The sequence below is a fragment of the Fukomys damarensis genome, unplaced genomic scaffold (genome assembly GCF_012274545.1).
Source record: "Fukomys damarensis isolate Sample0158 unplaced genomic scaffold, DMR_v1.0_HiC HiC_scaffold_11, whole genome shotgun sequence".
In the NCBI taxonomy this organism is placed as follows: domain Eukaryota; kingdom Metazoa; phylum Chordata; class Mammalia; order Rodentia; family Bathyergidae; genus Fukomys; species Fukomys damarensis.
In genome coordinates, this window is record NW_022900923.1 from 23340101 (window position 1) to 23356441 (window position 16341).

At 50.1% G+C, this 16341-nt stretch overlaps 1 protein-coding gene across 9 annotated transcripts in view; it reads left to right on the forward strand.

The window, feature by feature from the left end:
* The first annotated feature begins 6 nt into the window (after positions 1-6).
* Kiaa1614 (KIAA1614 ortholog) overlaps positions 7-16341 on the forward strand; it is a 32815-nt gene continuing 16480 nt past the window's right edge. For 8 of the 9 annotated variants that reach the window (XR_004516647.1, XR_004516648.1, XR_781446.1 and 5 more), the window contains exons 1-4: positions 7-248; positions 1719-2623; positions 3297-3360; positions 13049-13192. Coding sequence is in view for 6 of the 9 variants with exons in the window: in XM_010630281.1 (XP_010628583.1) it covers positions 1753-2623; positions 3297-3360; positions 13049-13192 (1079 nt within the window). In the remaining 3 variants the exon portion in view is untranslated. The remainder of the gene's footprint in view (positions 249-1718; positions 2624-3296; positions 3361-13048; positions 13193-16341) is intronic. The other variant, XM_033762124.1, reaches the window with a different exon arrangement.

Below are 16341 nucleotides of genomic sequence, written 5' to 3' on the forward strand. Positions count from 1 at the left end.
CCGCCCTTCACGTCCGTCTTCACTTCAGCTTTTCTGAGCGAGAGCAAGTACGGTGCTTGGGCCACAGACCCAGACCAAGCTGAACAGCTTTCCCGGAAGCCTCTGCCCTCCTTTAAAGTCCCGGGACCTGGATCCTCTAGGGTGCTGCTCCAGAGTTTATCCACCAAAAGTCCTTATAATTTAACAGAAGTGGCTCACACGACGTTCTGATCCCGTTTTCTAGATTGGTCCTTAGAAGAGAAAAAGCGGTAGGTAGGCTGCAAAGAGAAACCCGGTACATTCTAGATTAACGGGTAGAGCAAATGATTTCTCTCCTAAAGATAGTCCTTAGGCTTCACAGGCTTAAAACTGATGTGACATTTGGTGTTACATGGATATTTTAATTCTAATGTGTGAACATTCATTCCCGAAGTGTTTCTGTATTGAGTAGGAATAAACAACTATAGGACGTGGGATTTAAGAACATTTTATGGTGAACCCTTAGTCTATATGTATGAAGACAATAATTACTGCTAACTTGAAGTTTGTGCACATACGGATTTTTATACATGAAGTTTACTTCAAGGGTGGCACACGCCTATATACGTGGTGTTTAGCACTTTCTGAGAGAGTAAATAGTAAGATAGTGGCATGTATGTATGCAGGTAATGCTTTGATGAATAACATCCCGTACTGTCTTATTTTGAAGCCATTTGTGTCAGCCATGCCACTAAGAGCAGTACAATGCCGTCAAGTCATTAACCTCTGTGGACTGAAGAATCTAATCTGCAGGACGATGGAGGTGGGGTTAAGAGATCACCAAGTGTTTTGGAAGAGCCCTAGGCTTGCAATGAAAAGCTTTTTATTTTTTTTATTTTTTTTGAGACAGGGCCTCACTATGTAGTTGAGACTGACCTGGAACTCACTATGTAGCCTAGGTTGGTCTCAAACTCACAGCGATCCTCCTGCCTCAGCCTCCTGAGTGCTGGAATTACAGGCGTGTGCCACCACGCCCAGCACTGGAATAAAAAGCTTTTTATATTCCAGACTGGGCCTCCATAGCACCTGTGTGGTATAATTTTTGCCTCAGTTTTTCCATCTGTAAAAGTGAAGATAATGATACCATCTGAGCAGAGTTGTATCAGGATTATTTGAGAGACTGTGTTTGAAAGCACTTGAAAGGCTTGGCCTGGCCCAGAGCAAATACCCGATGTGCATTAGTGACTGACTATGCGCTCCCTTCCAGCACAACCCCAACCTGCGGTCTAAGCATGGGGAGGGGTGAGGGCGAAAGGGAACACTTTCCACTGGGGAATGTGTCCTGCCTGTCACATTCCTGAGGTCCCTTGTCTGCAAGGAAGAGCACAGTGGCCATTAGCAGACATTGACCTCTTCCACTGAGGCCACCTTCTGCAAAGCAAGAAACCAGGGATTAAGGAATCACCTTGGTTTTTCATTCGGACCATGTTTGGCATAAGATTAATTGAAGCCCATCTGTAAAACGGGGATAGAAAAACTAGACGAAGACTCAGACCTGGAAAAAAGAATTCAGTAATAACTTATTTGTACTGTTGCGTATTTGTACCTTTCAAATGTTTTCCCATTATCTAGCGGGCACTCCTGCTTGGCTGTCAAGTTACTACTGTCAGAGTTCCAGATCAAAGCATTTGGGGCCCCAGCAGATTGTTGGAGCTATCCAGGTGCTGGCTCTCAGGACCTCTGTCTCTTTTCTCCTCCAGAAAGCCCAAGACAGGGAGCAGAACAACCAGCCCCATGCCGGTGACCTCCGTGGAGGAGAGAAATGATCCTGAGCCACAACCAGATAATGGACTCTTTTCAAGACCCTGGCCCTTTCCTCCCCCCAAGCCGCCCAGGCTCTATAGGATGCAGCTCCATGGACCCTCTGTGCTAGAGTCCAAGGTGAGGGCTTTGAAAGAAAAGATGACAGCGGGTAAACAGGGAGTGAGCCCCACCACCCATGAACAATCATCCCCCAAGAAATCCACATGCCAACGAGTCAAGCCTGGGAGAGACCGGATATCAGAAGACTCCTCCCTTTCAGAATCTGTGGTGGTGCCCTATGTTCAGAACCTACCTGGTGGGCATCTGGGCAGCAGTGTCAACAAGGAAGAACCCATGAGGAATGGGGGCTCCAGGCCTCTGTCCTCTGCCCCTGAGCTTGAGTGTCGGAATGGGCAGAGCCCGTTGCCTCCAGAAGTGGTGTGGTTAGTGCCAGGCCGTGAGAGGGATCTACCACCAGGACCTGACTCTTCAGCAGAGAGCCCTAGCCATGGAGTTTCTCCAGGCTGTCCAGCAGAGCCTGGTCCTTGTAAAATCGCCTGTATCCCCAGCCTGAAGAAAGGAAGGCCAGACTCCCTTCAAGATGGTCTGGTTACGGTGGGAGACTTGGACAGCACATCCCTGATCCCTGAGAAGGCCTTTGTCCCAAGAACAGCCCCGCTGGGGACACTCTGGAAAGCTAGAGACCTGGGGACTCTGGGCATCGGGGGCAATGCCTTGTCCTTGACTGACCAAGTAGAGAGGAACCGCCTACTGCTGCAGGAGATGCTAAAGGTTTCAGAACAGAGTTCCCCCAAGGTAGCACCCCCAGCCTGGGCTCCATCCTGGGACAGAACTGCACCAGGTAAGGGTCGCTCTGTAGGTCTGAGTAGGGCAACAGGAAGGAGTCCAGAGGGAGGGACAGGGAAGAAGGTACTGTTGGAGGTGAACAGGAAAGGGAAGAGCATACAGTCACCTGCCACCAGAATTCTCAGTGTCCTCTTATTCTTGGTTTGACATAGGGTCTTTGCCATCTTATAGGCCTCCCTGCCTGCTGAAGACCTCTGAGTCCATGGGAGGCCACCATCTGTGCTTGGGAGTAGAGGCTACCATGACTTTGCCCTGTGCCTTGTAGCCCTTCCCTGAGTGGCTTTTTGCCTTCCCTCCAATGACATGGCCTCACACCTCACTGACCTCACTGACCTCTGGTGGGCGAGTAGTCAGGCCTTCCCTACAGAGGGCCTGCACATCTGGGCCACTTATCCTCCCACTGCGGGGAAGGTTTGAGTGTTCAGACCTGAGAAGACAGACTACTTTCATAAACTCATTCAGCACCTCATGCCTAAGGGTATGTGGGGGCCGCTGCGCCCACGGCCATGCTCACCTTTAGTGATCGTGACAGGTTGTGCCTCAGCTTCTCAGGCCAAGGTACAGGCATGGTGTTGGATTTATCTGGGGCATAACTTACTGGAAACCTCTTTCCTCAGTGTTCATTAAGTGGCTTCTTTTCTGATCTCTGCTTCTGTTCTGGGCCCTAGAACGACCAGCAGGGGACGTGGGCTGGGAATCCGGCATTTTCCTGCAGGACTCAGAGCAGAACAGGTAAGGACTCAGAGCCCACATTTTCTTTCCCTCCTTCCTCTCCACCCCTCCATTTACTCCACAGCAAGACAGTAGGAGACCTTGAAAAGGCCAGAGGGAAGGCAGAGCCCTGCATCCAGGGTTAGTGGCCACTGTGGCTCATCATCCACCGTGAGACCCTGTAGAAAGGGTCTGTTACCCTCAGTGCCCAGTGCCCATCTGCTACTTGAGCAAAGCCATGGGGCACAGAGGTGTATAAAGAGTATTGCCAACCACCTGCCTGTGTCCGGGGGCGTTCCCCCTGCCTGGGTCTCTGACTCTACGCTTTAAAGCGGGGAAAATTATATCTGGTTACTTTACAGGATGATTGTAAGGCTAAAATGAGACAAAGGGATATGAAAGTCCTTAGGGAAAGTACAAGATTGTGCAGCTTTTGCTCCACCTATTCTATTCATAATCAAGGGAGTATGCTAGGGCCAAGTCAAGAATTCCACCTCCAACCTCACTATAATGCCCACTGAATTTTCTATGCCTCCACCCTCGTTTTGGGATTCCCCGGGTTGTGGGGGAAGCGGGGATGCCTTCACAGGCAGAGTTAGAACGTGGTGGGTGAGAAAAGTACACTGAAGGTGTGGCAGGGGCCACTGTGGTCCTGAGCCGCTGCCGCTGCCCACAAAGTTTGGCATCAGCCTCCGTCTTTGCTGGGCTCTCTGCATCGGAGGCTGAGGGGCCCAGGAATGGGAGTAACTCCCCCTTCCCCAGTTGCCCTGATTCCTGCTAAGGGGAGAGATCAGCATTGTTGCTTCCCCATTGTGTAACTTACTTTTTCTCTCTTTGCTAAGACAAAATACCTGATACTCAAAGTTAAAGGGGGAGAGGTTTATTTCAGTCCATAATTGACTAGCTCCAAGGCAGGGTGGCAGAGGGGCAACAGTCATAGCAGCTGGAGCCTGCAAAAACAACAAGAGAAGCAAGAGGGCCATCACAGAGGAGAAAAAGGTACAAGGCAGCAAAAGCAACAAGGGACCTTAACAGCATCTTTCTGCCCCTTTTATCTTATTCAGACTACTTAGGGTGTGTAGCACTCACACCCTTAATCCTAGTGCCCTCAAGCCTAGCCCCGCCATGAGTCAATGACACACTCTAGATTTAGCCATCTCTGGAGAATCGTGGGGCTTTGGGGGGCACCTGAACACCAGCCATACACCCGTGATCAGGCTGCTCCCTGCATACATTCCACTTGGTTTGACCTGCTCACCAGAAAGTGTTGGCAGAGCCTCTGTTTTAGTCTGTTTAGGCTGCTAAAGTTTATCATAAAATACCATAGACTAGATGACTTGTAAACAACAAAAACATTCAGTGTTTCTCATAGTTCTGGAGACTGCAAGTCCAAGGTCAAGGAACCTACAGATTTGGAATCTGACAAGGGCTCATTTCCTGGTTCCTAGTAGCACTTTCTCCATGTGACCTTGCGTGGTGCAAAAGGACTAGGGAGCTCTCCAGGGTCCTTCTAATAAGGACACGAGTCACCCCCCAAGGTCCCACTTCCCACCCCGCTGGGGGTTGGGTTGAACCTCTGTGTTTGGCAGGGATGTAAACCATAGCAGCCTTTTGTAACAAAGCGAGGATGTCCAGTGTCAGGAGATTTGGCCTCTGAGCCATGGGTCTGGTTTGGCTCTCTCATCCCTTGTTATTCGTGACTTGGTCCCTCTGCCTCCATGTCCACTGTTCTTAGCCTCTTGTCACACATTTACCTGGCCCTTCCAGTGTTGGGGGAGGGCAGATGTGGCTGCAGGGAGGACTGTGGTCCCCAGGGACACTTTGCTCCTTTCCCTCTTTCTGTCTTCTCTCCTCTTCACTGCGGAACCTCAGAGAAGAAGGCTTAGTAGTTGCACCTGTGTCCTGGCGAGATGGTGCCTCTTTCTTCCCACCTTCCCTCTTTGATGGGAAAATGCCCCACAGGAAGGTGTGACCACTGGGATTCTACTCAATAGTCACTGTTGAAATGCAAATCCCAAAGCTCAACTTGAGTGCTGGATAATAATAAAAATCACTCATTTTATATTAGCATTATTATTGGTTTTTTGAGACAGGATCTTGCTATATAGATCAGGCTGGCCTTGAACTGACTATGTAGCCCAAACTAGTCTTGAACTCTCAGCAATCCTCCTGCTTCAGCCTCCTGAGTCCTGGGACTGCAGGCTTGTGCCACCATGCCTGGCAAAACCACTCATTTTAAAGGAGAAGAACTTGAGCCAGAGGTAGAGAAGGTCTTTCCTTTTCCCTGTGAAGAGAATGGCATAGGTGTAGGATCCTTAGGACTGAGATTTCTGGAGTTTTAACTTGCCAGGACATCTGCAGCTATGTTTTGCATTTTAGAGTTCAGGCAGGGTGTGTGTGTGTCATACTGTATGATTTGTCACATAGGTATGTGTACGAATATGTATGGGAGGCAAGGTCTTACTGAACTTTAGACCCTCTTCAAAAACTAACAAAATGTCCCCTTAGAGGTTGGAGAGGGTGAAGGAGGGCAGGGATATGGGGAAAAAATGAGAACCAAGATCTATCATGTAAAGGTACAAGATCTCAATAATGAAAGTAACTGTACTGTATATCTATAAGGTACCAATAAACTCAATTTTTAAAAATGTCCCCTTAGAATCACAAGCAGATCGGGTCCCTGCTAGGTAGACACCCAGGCTGAAGGCCCAGGGAACACAGACAGATTCAAGGAGGGAGAAGTGTAAGCTGTGTCATGATGTCCCCTCAGATAGGCTCCTTGTCTGGCTTTGTTCCTGAGTCTCCTAGGCAGACATTAAAGTGTCCTGAAGATAATACAAGGCTCCCTCTCTCCCCTAAGCAGGTGGATTTGTTGATGACAAACTTTGCAAGAGAGCTTTGAAGTAAGGCATGCTCCTGCCCCTGCCTTCTACCCCAGGAGGGCCACTCAGGGCCAAGTACAGATCTCAGGGTCTGTACTGAGGGGTGTGGGACCCTGGGCAGAGGAGCGCTCTGAGGTTGTGGCTGTATCAGGACGTGCTCTGGCGGGGATAAATGGTAGGGCTCCTTCCGGGGTAGCAAGCCCCTAGGTCTTCCCTGAGTTTGAGAAATGAATGGCCCTGCTCAAGTTCTGTGAGGTAGGTCATTATTGCAATCAAATAACCATTCCGAGCAAATATCTGGCCGTTCTTGTTATTGCTCTGCAAGGTAATAAGGAGTTCATGAAAGGACATTAGCTACAAAATCCAAGATAGTACTTGGGTTTGGGGACATGGCCCATTTTGCTACAGGGTGGTCCCAGGGAGTCAGCTACAGAGGGAAGCCACCTGAGGACCCAGTACTTTAACTGCTAGGGGTCAGATGCAGAGATCTCCATCTCCCAACTCCAGGGTTGCCCCTCTCTACTAAAAAGTGACAGACGACTCAGTCCTAAGGGTCTAGAACATCCTAGGGGCCAGGAAAAGGGCTGGGCTTGCCGCTGCTGTTTTACAACACTTAAGTGTTGTGCTAAGTGCTTTTCCTGAATTCTCACTTTATTTAATAACAAACTTTGTGTGTTCTTCCTGGTTTGCTGACAGAGGCCTCTCTTGGGGGATATCAAGTGACTGGCTCAGGGCTTGGAGCCAGGATTCACACCCAGGGCTGCCTGCTCCAAGGCTGTGCTTGGACCACTGTGTTGCATGATCACAATATCACAGAGACTTGCATGTGAGCTGCCGTGCCATCCAGGTATCAGTGTGATTCAGGTGGAATTGCCCTTTTCTGTTCTCACTGCTCACTGCCTGCACTGGCAAAGCCATAGCTGTTACTGGCGTTGCTCTCCTAGAACTCCCAGGTGCAGGAACTCTGCTAAAAAAAAAAAAAAAAAGCCTGGCAGAGGCAGGCAGGAGCGAGTGCGTGAGGGCTCACTGAGGCCTGGAACCTGTGCAGACCTGTGAGGGTCCAGATGGAAACTGTAGAGGACATTCCAGATGGATGAGGCCCAGAAATGCCTGGGAGAGTCTGAAATAGGAGGTGTGGATGATCTTATCGGACTAGAGGGCGGAAGGTGGACTCAAGCCACTTATGGAGAGCTCCGGAATTTAGATTTCAATCTGAATGTAGAGACATTTAACGGTCTTCCTCCTGCTGCCTTGCCTGCAATAGCAGCATGACCTCATCTCCTGGGAGTGTGGGCTGGCGCCAGGCCCTGTGGGCCTGTGTAACGTCGGGGAGTCTGGTGAGGGGCTGTAAATATTCTGGGTCACGGTCAGTTCTGGATCTTCTGTGCTCCTAGTATCAGGAGTTATGACGAGTCCTAGGGTGAACATGGGAGAGGAGATACTTCTGCCGCACCCCAGGACTTCCAGGGCCATAGAGGTAACTGAGGTCCCCCCAGGACAAGGGTATATCATTAAGTGGCTAAGCCCTGGAGGTCCACACTCAACTCCCGCCCTGCCCCTCAGACTCGTATATGCAGGCACAGAGGAGATCCTTTTACACTCCCAGCCCCACTGAGACTAAAATGAAAAGCAAATTAAACGTGTAACCTTTGCAAACAGGTAACTGCTCCCCAGTGTCTAGTGCCCTACACGGAATCAGTGCCACCTGGAACACTCAGGTGTATTGTCCCATGCCACGTCCTTGCTAGTCTCACACACACCATACACAGGAAGCTCATCGTGGTCATGGTCCAATAGAAAACTAACCTACCAGGCTTCATCCAGTGGGGAGCTGGGCTAAAACTCGTGGAAAGGAAGTCCTCCTCCCTGCCTTCTAGCGCTGAGCAGACCACTATCCCCTATCTAGGAGTGACCTGCTGCCACTTATGGCTACCTATGTCCCACAGCTGAGCATACGCAGTGCTGACCGGAGGGATATCCTCAGCCTCATGTACTCAGCAAGGACTTTTTCAGTCTTCGGGAAGTCAGGACAGAGCTCCTCTGCTCTCCACAGTACCCAGACCCCATTAAAGATGTCAAATCCCATTAAAGATGTTAAATGCTTTGTACCCAACCAGCAGCCCTTCTTAAAACTCCCAGTCTTTCTTCTCTATTGAGAGAAGGACCTGCTTCCTGCAGCTACCCACTGGCCTCCTCCTGACCCCTATCCTATGGAAATCCCCTTTTCATGAGTTCCTCTGAAAGGCTTATTTACTTATGTATTTATTTATTTATTTTTGTGGTAAGGGGATCAAACTCAGGACCTTGCACTTGCAAGGCTGGCAAAGCACCACTGAGCTAAATCCCTGGCCGATCAAAGGCTTTTGAAAAGTCCAGAGCAAAAACCATCAAGCCCTCCCTAGCTGTAGACATTTATGACTTCCAAACATGCCTTCCCCATTCAGACAATAGGGTGATCTAGTTGGCAGGTGATTTTACTTCATCTCCAGGGATCTCTTCCTTCTTTTAATAAGGGGTGAGATAACTTAATATAAAGTGGTGCTAATAATAAAATTAGTGATAATAATAACTACTAGCATTTACAGAATCTTACCAAGTGCTAAGCCCTTTGAAGGAAATCAGTCTCACTTATCTCTTATTTAGCAGGTGAGGAAACTGAGGCTTACCCCCCTAAGCCACCCACCAAGGCACACATCTAGGAAGTGACAGCCCAGGGATTTGAACTTGGACAGGCTGCCCCTGAACCACAGTCCTAACCAACATTCTGGCATTTGTCCTTTTAGTGGCCTGAGACCTGGGCAGAAGGTACCTGTGTAACGATGATAGTGACTACAAGACAAGGGCCCTTCCTGAGACAGCATGCAGTCCAGAATCGATCTGTAGCACACGGTTTTCTCTTCCCTCATTTGGGAAACTACACAGTGTGAGGGCTCTGTCCTTGGTCACCTGAAAGCTTTAAAACGTATAAAAATGGACACCAGGTATAGTGGTGCACACCTGTAATCCCAGCACTTCGGGAAGCTCAAACACTGGGATCACATGTTCAAGTCCTACCTGGGCAGCTTATTGAGACCCAGGGCTGAGGAAGTAGCTCAGTGTGAAGGCCCTACATGCAATCCTGTACTGACAAAACAAAAAACAAAAAATGGAACCCGTGCTAAGCAAAAAGGCTTGTATTATGTTCTGTACACTACATATGAGATGATAGAAAACTACAGTATTCAAATTTTCAAAAGATTACTACAGTAAGATACACAGTGCCATTAATCCTCCTCAAAATACTCCACCTTGCTTTGAACACACTTCCCATCTTGCCACTTTCTGAAGCAGTTCTGGAAGTTTTCTTTCATGACTATACTAGAGATAGCAAGATGTTCTTGTGGCTGCCTTGATATCCTGAAACGATTAAAAACATTTACCTTTCATGATCATTTTGACTTTAGAGATGAGCCAGAAATCCCACAGTGCCAGATTCTGTGAATAAAGTAAATGAGATACCTTGTAACGTTTTTAAGAGCCTGCCTATCTGCTGCATGGCACTTGCAGTAGCATTCACTGTATTTTTGATCATATGTCATAAAGTCATTCCCAAAAGTAGACTTCTAGAATTGCTTCGGAAAGGGATAGGAACAATAGGATGGGAGTATTTAAAGTGAGGGAGAGATTTTGAGGAGAAAATGACAATGTGACTTTTATTGTAATAAATTTTTAAAATTTAAACATTCACCATATATTTCATTCGCACTTCATATTTTCTCTTTACTAGTTGCATCCTTAAATCTGGGAAGTTAGTCTCTTATATCCCCTATTATTTCCTGATTTGCTTACTTGAGATGAAAGGGTTAAATCCAGACTTGCTGGAGTTTATGGATTTAATCAGGATTATAATGGCTGTAGAAAAAGGCCACTCTGTCTCCTTGACCTCCCTGACTAGGAGTGAAAGGGTGGTTCTCTCCTGACCTTTCTGACTCTGAGGGGAGGTGAAGTCCCTCCTCCAGGAACCTGGCTTAGGAGAGACCCAAGGGGGAGAGGACACCCCTGCTGCTACCCTTTGTCCTTAGGAGGCAGGTGGCTGTGGTGCAGAGGAAAGGGCCCCACTGCTATGGAACTCTACTGTTCTCCAACAATTAGCCCCCTGTGGGCTCTGCTGCTCCTTGAGGGCCCAGCTTCTGCCCTGTGGATTCCCCAGGGAGGGGCTCCCTGAGACCCCCACCCCACAGGAGGTGACGTGGCTAAAGACCCAGACTCACAGAGTAGAAGTTGGTCTGCTTGTAGACAGGGAAATCGAAACCCAGGGAGGAGAAGCACCCAGCCACTGTGCCCTTCCTGCTCAGCTAATGAGTTTCAGAGAACAGGCTTTCAAGACAGTGGCAAAGCTTTCTACTCTTGGGTAGGAATTGCCCTTACCTGGCCGTGTGCTGACAGCCAGACTTCCAGGGGAATTGTAAGACTGGGATAGTGGATTATGGTCTCGGATGTGAAGGGGTTGGCTCCATGGCTGTGTGCCCTTGGCAAAGGTGAGGGTCAGATTAGACTAGAAAGTCTTTCTAAAACTGTAGAGTCGGAATGCATCTGCCTGGAGGGTATGAATGTCCCTTAATATGTTGATGGCTCACTGTTCCATGCCTCTCTAGAGAAAAACCTCCTTTCCTCCCCAGGGCTGATCAGGACATCCCTTCTCCGGGGTGTGCAACGACTGTGGGCTGCCTGCTCTGCTGACCTTGCCTGCAGTCTGTGAAGGTGGCTGCCACTCTCTTGCCTACTCAGTATTACTGCATGGATGCCTCCAGGTGCCTAAAAAGCCTGCTTTTCTAATCAGTAGAGAAACTAGCTTTGTCTGCCAGAAACTGAAGCAGGGCAGCTGATGGAAAAAGAAAAAAAAAACAAAAACAAAAAGGAAAAATCAGCAACAGCTCCAAAAGGAAACAGCAAAGCTGGAAAATAGCTTAAAAACCTGGGGGAAAGTCTGATCCTGGCAGCATCTGGCCAGCTGCCTAGGGGCCCTCCTGCCTGCCCACCAGGCCTTGTGACAAATGCCCTCCGACAGCCGGGGAACCACAGCTGTCACCGGAAGGCTCCGAGTGTGCGGGCTGGCAGCCAGAGGCCTGCGGCGGCACGGGCACCTCTCCGGGCTGGTAACCTCATTATCTCTGCTGTCGGAGCAGGAGCCCCAGGGAGCACAGCTGCTCTCAGTCGCATGTCGGAGGAGCTGCCTGCTCTGGAAGCTGTGCAGGGGGAGGTCTCTCCTGCCAAACGAGGCCTTCCGGGGCAGCGGGCCTGGAGATTCACTTTCACCACTCCAGTGAAGCCCTTCTTCCAAAGCCCAGCCTGGGCCCTGCCAGGGTTCTTAGGCACAGATGGTGCCTTTATGCTAGCAGTCTCTCTCTCTCTGGCCCCAGAGTAGGATTAGGGGAAAATAATAAGAAGAAAAGAAAAAGAAAATCATAGTCTGCTCAGAGCTTGCTTGATCATGCCCTAAGAAGCCCTTCTCCCCGGAAGCCTCAGAGTTGTGCCTTTGTCCACTCATGTCTCTCGTTAGGAAACTACCCGGCACCTTCCTCTGGCCAGGATGAGGCCCACGTTCCCACACAGCATATGGACTAGGTTGTGTGGGCCACAGGTCTGAGACCCAGATCTAGCTGAGCCTCTGGCTGCCTGAATTTTCTTTCCGTGGGGGACACACAGCATGAATGTATCCTCACCTCCCTGTGAGGACATTGAAGTGACATCAAACAGCGTCTGACCTCAGCCACAGACACTGTGCTTGCTGTAGGCCCCAAGGAGGGGAGAGGACAGGGTAGGCCAGCCGGCGATGCTGGAGCCAGTGGGGCTGGCTGTCATCTGCTCGGCTCTGCTTTGCTTTTAATTGATGTTCGACCTTGAGCAGATGCCGGCTTTTCTCTCCGCACTGGACACCCTCATCTGTCAAGTGGAGAGAACACCTGCCCTTGGCCAACCTGGCTGGGGAGAACGAGCTCCACAGAGAAACATCTTGTCAGGGGGAGGTTGTGGGCTGCTGTTACTGCTGTAACCCGGTGCGGGCGGCATGTCATGTCTGGAGACAGCTTTGGAAGGGGGCATCTGTCAGTTCTGCAGCTCTGGACTGGCTGGGGCAGCCGCACATCTGGTAGGTGAAGCAGCCACGAGAAGACTCTTATTATTATGAAAATTGAGCCATTTGCCCACTTGGTTTGGGTCCAACTTAATTTCTCTCAGCCCTGAGTCTGTGAACCCTGCACTGATGCCTGTCAGATTTGGATTAGGACTGAGGCAAGAAAACAGTGGGATTTGTAAAAATGTCTTTCCCCCAAAGGATGGAACTACGAGGGGCAGCACCCGGGTGCCACATGAGCTCAGGGCAGTGCTGAGTGTGCCGAGTGGGTGTATGTGTGGGTGCCGGGAGACAGAAGGAGACAGGGCGGTGATGCGTGGAGAGACCATCTGTCTGGGCTCAGGCCCAGCCCTACACCTCAGGCCCTTTCCTCCTCCTCCCCCAGACAACTCCTGCTGTCTAGCCCAGGGAAGAAACAATAGAATAATCTGGAGACTTCCCTACCCTCTTCTAGATCCTCCTGTGTCTCTGCCTCCAGGCCCTGAGCAGATGTCCAAAGTTAGGCCAGCCCCCTATCCTTGGCTGGAGCCACTCAGGGCTATTCCTAGGCCCCAAGCTGGGCCACTTCTTGCTGTGTGGGAGCTGGAGTGGGGGAGGCTGAAAGTGCAGGGCTTTTCCTGGCAGAGCTGCTGCTCGACACTGTTAAAGCCCTCCTAATCCATGTTATTTTCTTCTAATCCCCCCTGCCTGCCCTGGCCTGTATGCCACCCTGTAGGACCTTTGGTCCCAAGCCGGAAGCTGTGCTGAGCACCAGGCATGAGGAAGCCAAACATTTGCTGCAGCATTCCCGCATGAAGGCCAGGACCCGGCCCCTGCGTGCCAGCCATGATATTGTGCCCACCATTGCTCCGGGCAGCCGGTAAGTGGGACCCAAGCCAGGCTGGCCTGGAAAGGCTGTGCAGGGAAGGATCAGCAGAAGAGATGGAATCTAGACAAACATGCCACTCCTCCCGCCTTCTTTCTGTATATGTTTTCTGTGTCAGGAACTTGCTATGACTGTTTAGTCAGTCACCAGCCCTTTATGAAGGCTTAGTGAGTATCACAAATTGAGATGCAAAGATGAATGAAATGTGATCGGGGGTCCCTGCAGACATGGAGATCACAGTCTTCAGGGAGAAAGACAGCCAGACAGGTTCTCAGTTCTGTGGACTATGGAGTAAGAGAGGAAAACTTGCATTTCGAGCTAGAAATCCATACCACGTGCAAAGGACAGGTGAGACTCTCCAGAGGAGATGGCTTCTCAGTTGAGGATTGCAGGAGACACCGGAGTTCACTGGGCAGATGAGAGCAAAGGATGGAAGCCATGGGCAAAGCACTGTGCAGCCAGGCTCGAGTGGGAGGTGTCGTGGGATATGTGGTGTGAATGCTGGAGAGCTAGCAGAGCCCTCCGCGAAGGCCTCTTGTGATGGGCAGGAGCTTCAAGGACTTGAAGCAGGCGAGTTACATGGTGGCATTTGCGTTTCAGTGGCGCCATCCTGGCTGCAGGGATATGTTCAATCCAGGAGCCTGGGACAGAGGAGGCTGCCACCTTGAGCCTGGTGGGAGAATATGGCAACTTCGGATGAGCCCCAGGATGTGGACACATGCTGATTAATGAGGCAGCAGAGAAAGAATAGCCTGGAACCAGACCACACAGATTTGCATTCTGGCTCTGCCACTTATTATCTGTTTGCCTTTGGGAAATCTGTGCCTCAGTTTCCTTATCCTCAAGATGGGAGTTATTGTAGCACCTATCTTCCAGGGTTGTTATGGGGGTTATGGGAGTTGACTTACAGAAGGTGTTTGGAGCAGGGTCTGGCACATGATGAGTGCTATCAGTCTGTTAGCTCAAGCTATCAATCATTTGATTACCTGGATGTGGGAGGCAGGAGGCTAGGAGGCATCCTTTTGCTGGGTGTTAGGAGGACCTAGCTAAGGGGCGACACCTAGGTACAATGTCAGACTTTGGAAGGGAGGTGCTCCAGAACATTCCCTGGGGATAGCCATCAGGCAGTTGGATATAGGATCTTTAGAGTAGAGATTTGGGTATATCTCTGACTTCATGACCCTGGAGCAATGAGGGTGAGCCCATCAAGGATGAAGATACAGAAAAAGAACAGGGCAGGGGCTTTCAGAGGTCAGCACATTGCACACATGATTGCGCCGGAGTGACACAGCCCACCCCTATCACTGTGCCTGTTTTTTATGTGGCACCCCTTAAAGAGATACACTTATGTGGAGCTCTGTGGCGCAGAGCCAGCCTCTGTGGTGCTCCTGGGCCTAAGAATAGGCTGCTGGGCCTTGCCAGATCTTACCAGGCCCAAGTAGGCCCCCCTCTGCACATGACAATGCCTGTGACTTCACTGGCATGGGGGGCACACTGTGTCTGCCCATCTCCATCTCCATGTGGCACTGGAGCAAGTGAGGACTCCTTAAAACTGGACCCTATGACCTTGGAATGCTGAGGCCAACCACTAAAGCTTAAGGACCTTCGTGGAAACACTGATGATTCCAACATGAGCAGAGGCCGCTGTGACCCTTAGGAGACCCTGAATCCTGATAAGGGGTGCTCAGCAAGCTACCCTTTTATTTCCACATTTTGTGCCTTATCTCTCCGTCTTTCAGAGAGCACTCATTAGGAATGGCATGGCTTCTTTGAAGGATCCTGTTCTACACATATACATGAGGAGAAGCCTTAGACTTCCAAGGAATTCTGTCCCACTTTCTATAGGTATCACACTGGATCAGGGAGCCGCAAAACAGTCAAGCCTCTGCAAAACACACCCCATTGCACAAATACTCTGTAGGACACCTCCTCTTATCCAAGTTGTTTTACCACCTCACAAGAGCCCAAATCTTTATTGTAAAGTAGGTTCTTTTTTCCTGGCCACAGAAATGCTATAAAAATGCAAGGTGACCCACTTTAGCAGCTGCTGTGTCCAGAAAAGAATTACTACGCCTTGGCAGTGCTGGTGAATCCTCAGAGGGTGTAGCTGAAAAATCCATGCCAGATGGCCTGCTGCAGCTGCTTCTAAAGGTTATGCTCCATCAGATTGCCCTGGAGGGCTGGGCAGAGTTAATACAGTGACACCACATGGGCCCCAGGTCTCAGTTAGATCCAGGAGCTACCAGCCTGGATGTACCACTTCCTCCAAAGAGCAGCTGGGCAAGATGGAAGAGGAGGGGCAGACAGAACAGTGTCTAGAAAGCATGTGTATGTATGCGCGCGCGCGCGTGTGTGTTACGGCCATTGAACCCACGGCCTCTGGACTGAGCTACATCCCTAACCCTTTTTTAATTTTTTATTTTGAGAAAATGTTTGCTAAGTCTGTTAAGTTTCCCAAGTTGCTAAACTGTTGAGCCTGTGCTTGAATTTTTCATGCTCCTTGGCCTCCCAGGGTATGTACTAGGATTTCAGGTCTGCGCCGCCACATCTGGTTAGGACACAAGCTTTGTGGCAGGAATGAGGGATGCAGAGCTGAGGAAAACATGGCCCTACCGTCTTAGAAGCATGCTGGAAGTAGACACCTTCTTTATCCAGGGCTGGCTGCAGGCACTCTGGGTGGGCTTGAGCATGGAGGCCTTTTCCAGGAGGTAAAGAAGGAGAGGTAGCTGCATTCCTACCCTACAGTCTAAGAAAGACTTTCTAGTCTAATCTGACCCTCACCTTTGCCAAGGGCACACAGCCATGGAGCCAACCCCTTCACATCAGAGACCATAATCCACTATCCCACTCTTACAGTTCCCCTGGAAATCTGGCTGTCAGCACACGGCCAGGTAAGGGCAATTCCTACCCAAGAGTAGAAAGCTTTGCCACTGTCTTGAAAGCCTGTTCTCTGAAACTCATTAGCTGAGCAGGTAGGGCACAGTGGCTGGGTGCTTCTCCTCCCTGGGTTTCGATTTCCCTGTCTACAAGCAGACCAACTTCTACTCTGTGAGTCTGGGTCTTTAGCCACGTCACCTCCTGTGGGGTGGGGGTCTCAGGGAGCCCCTCCCTGGGGAATCCACAGGGCAGAAGCTGGGCCCTCA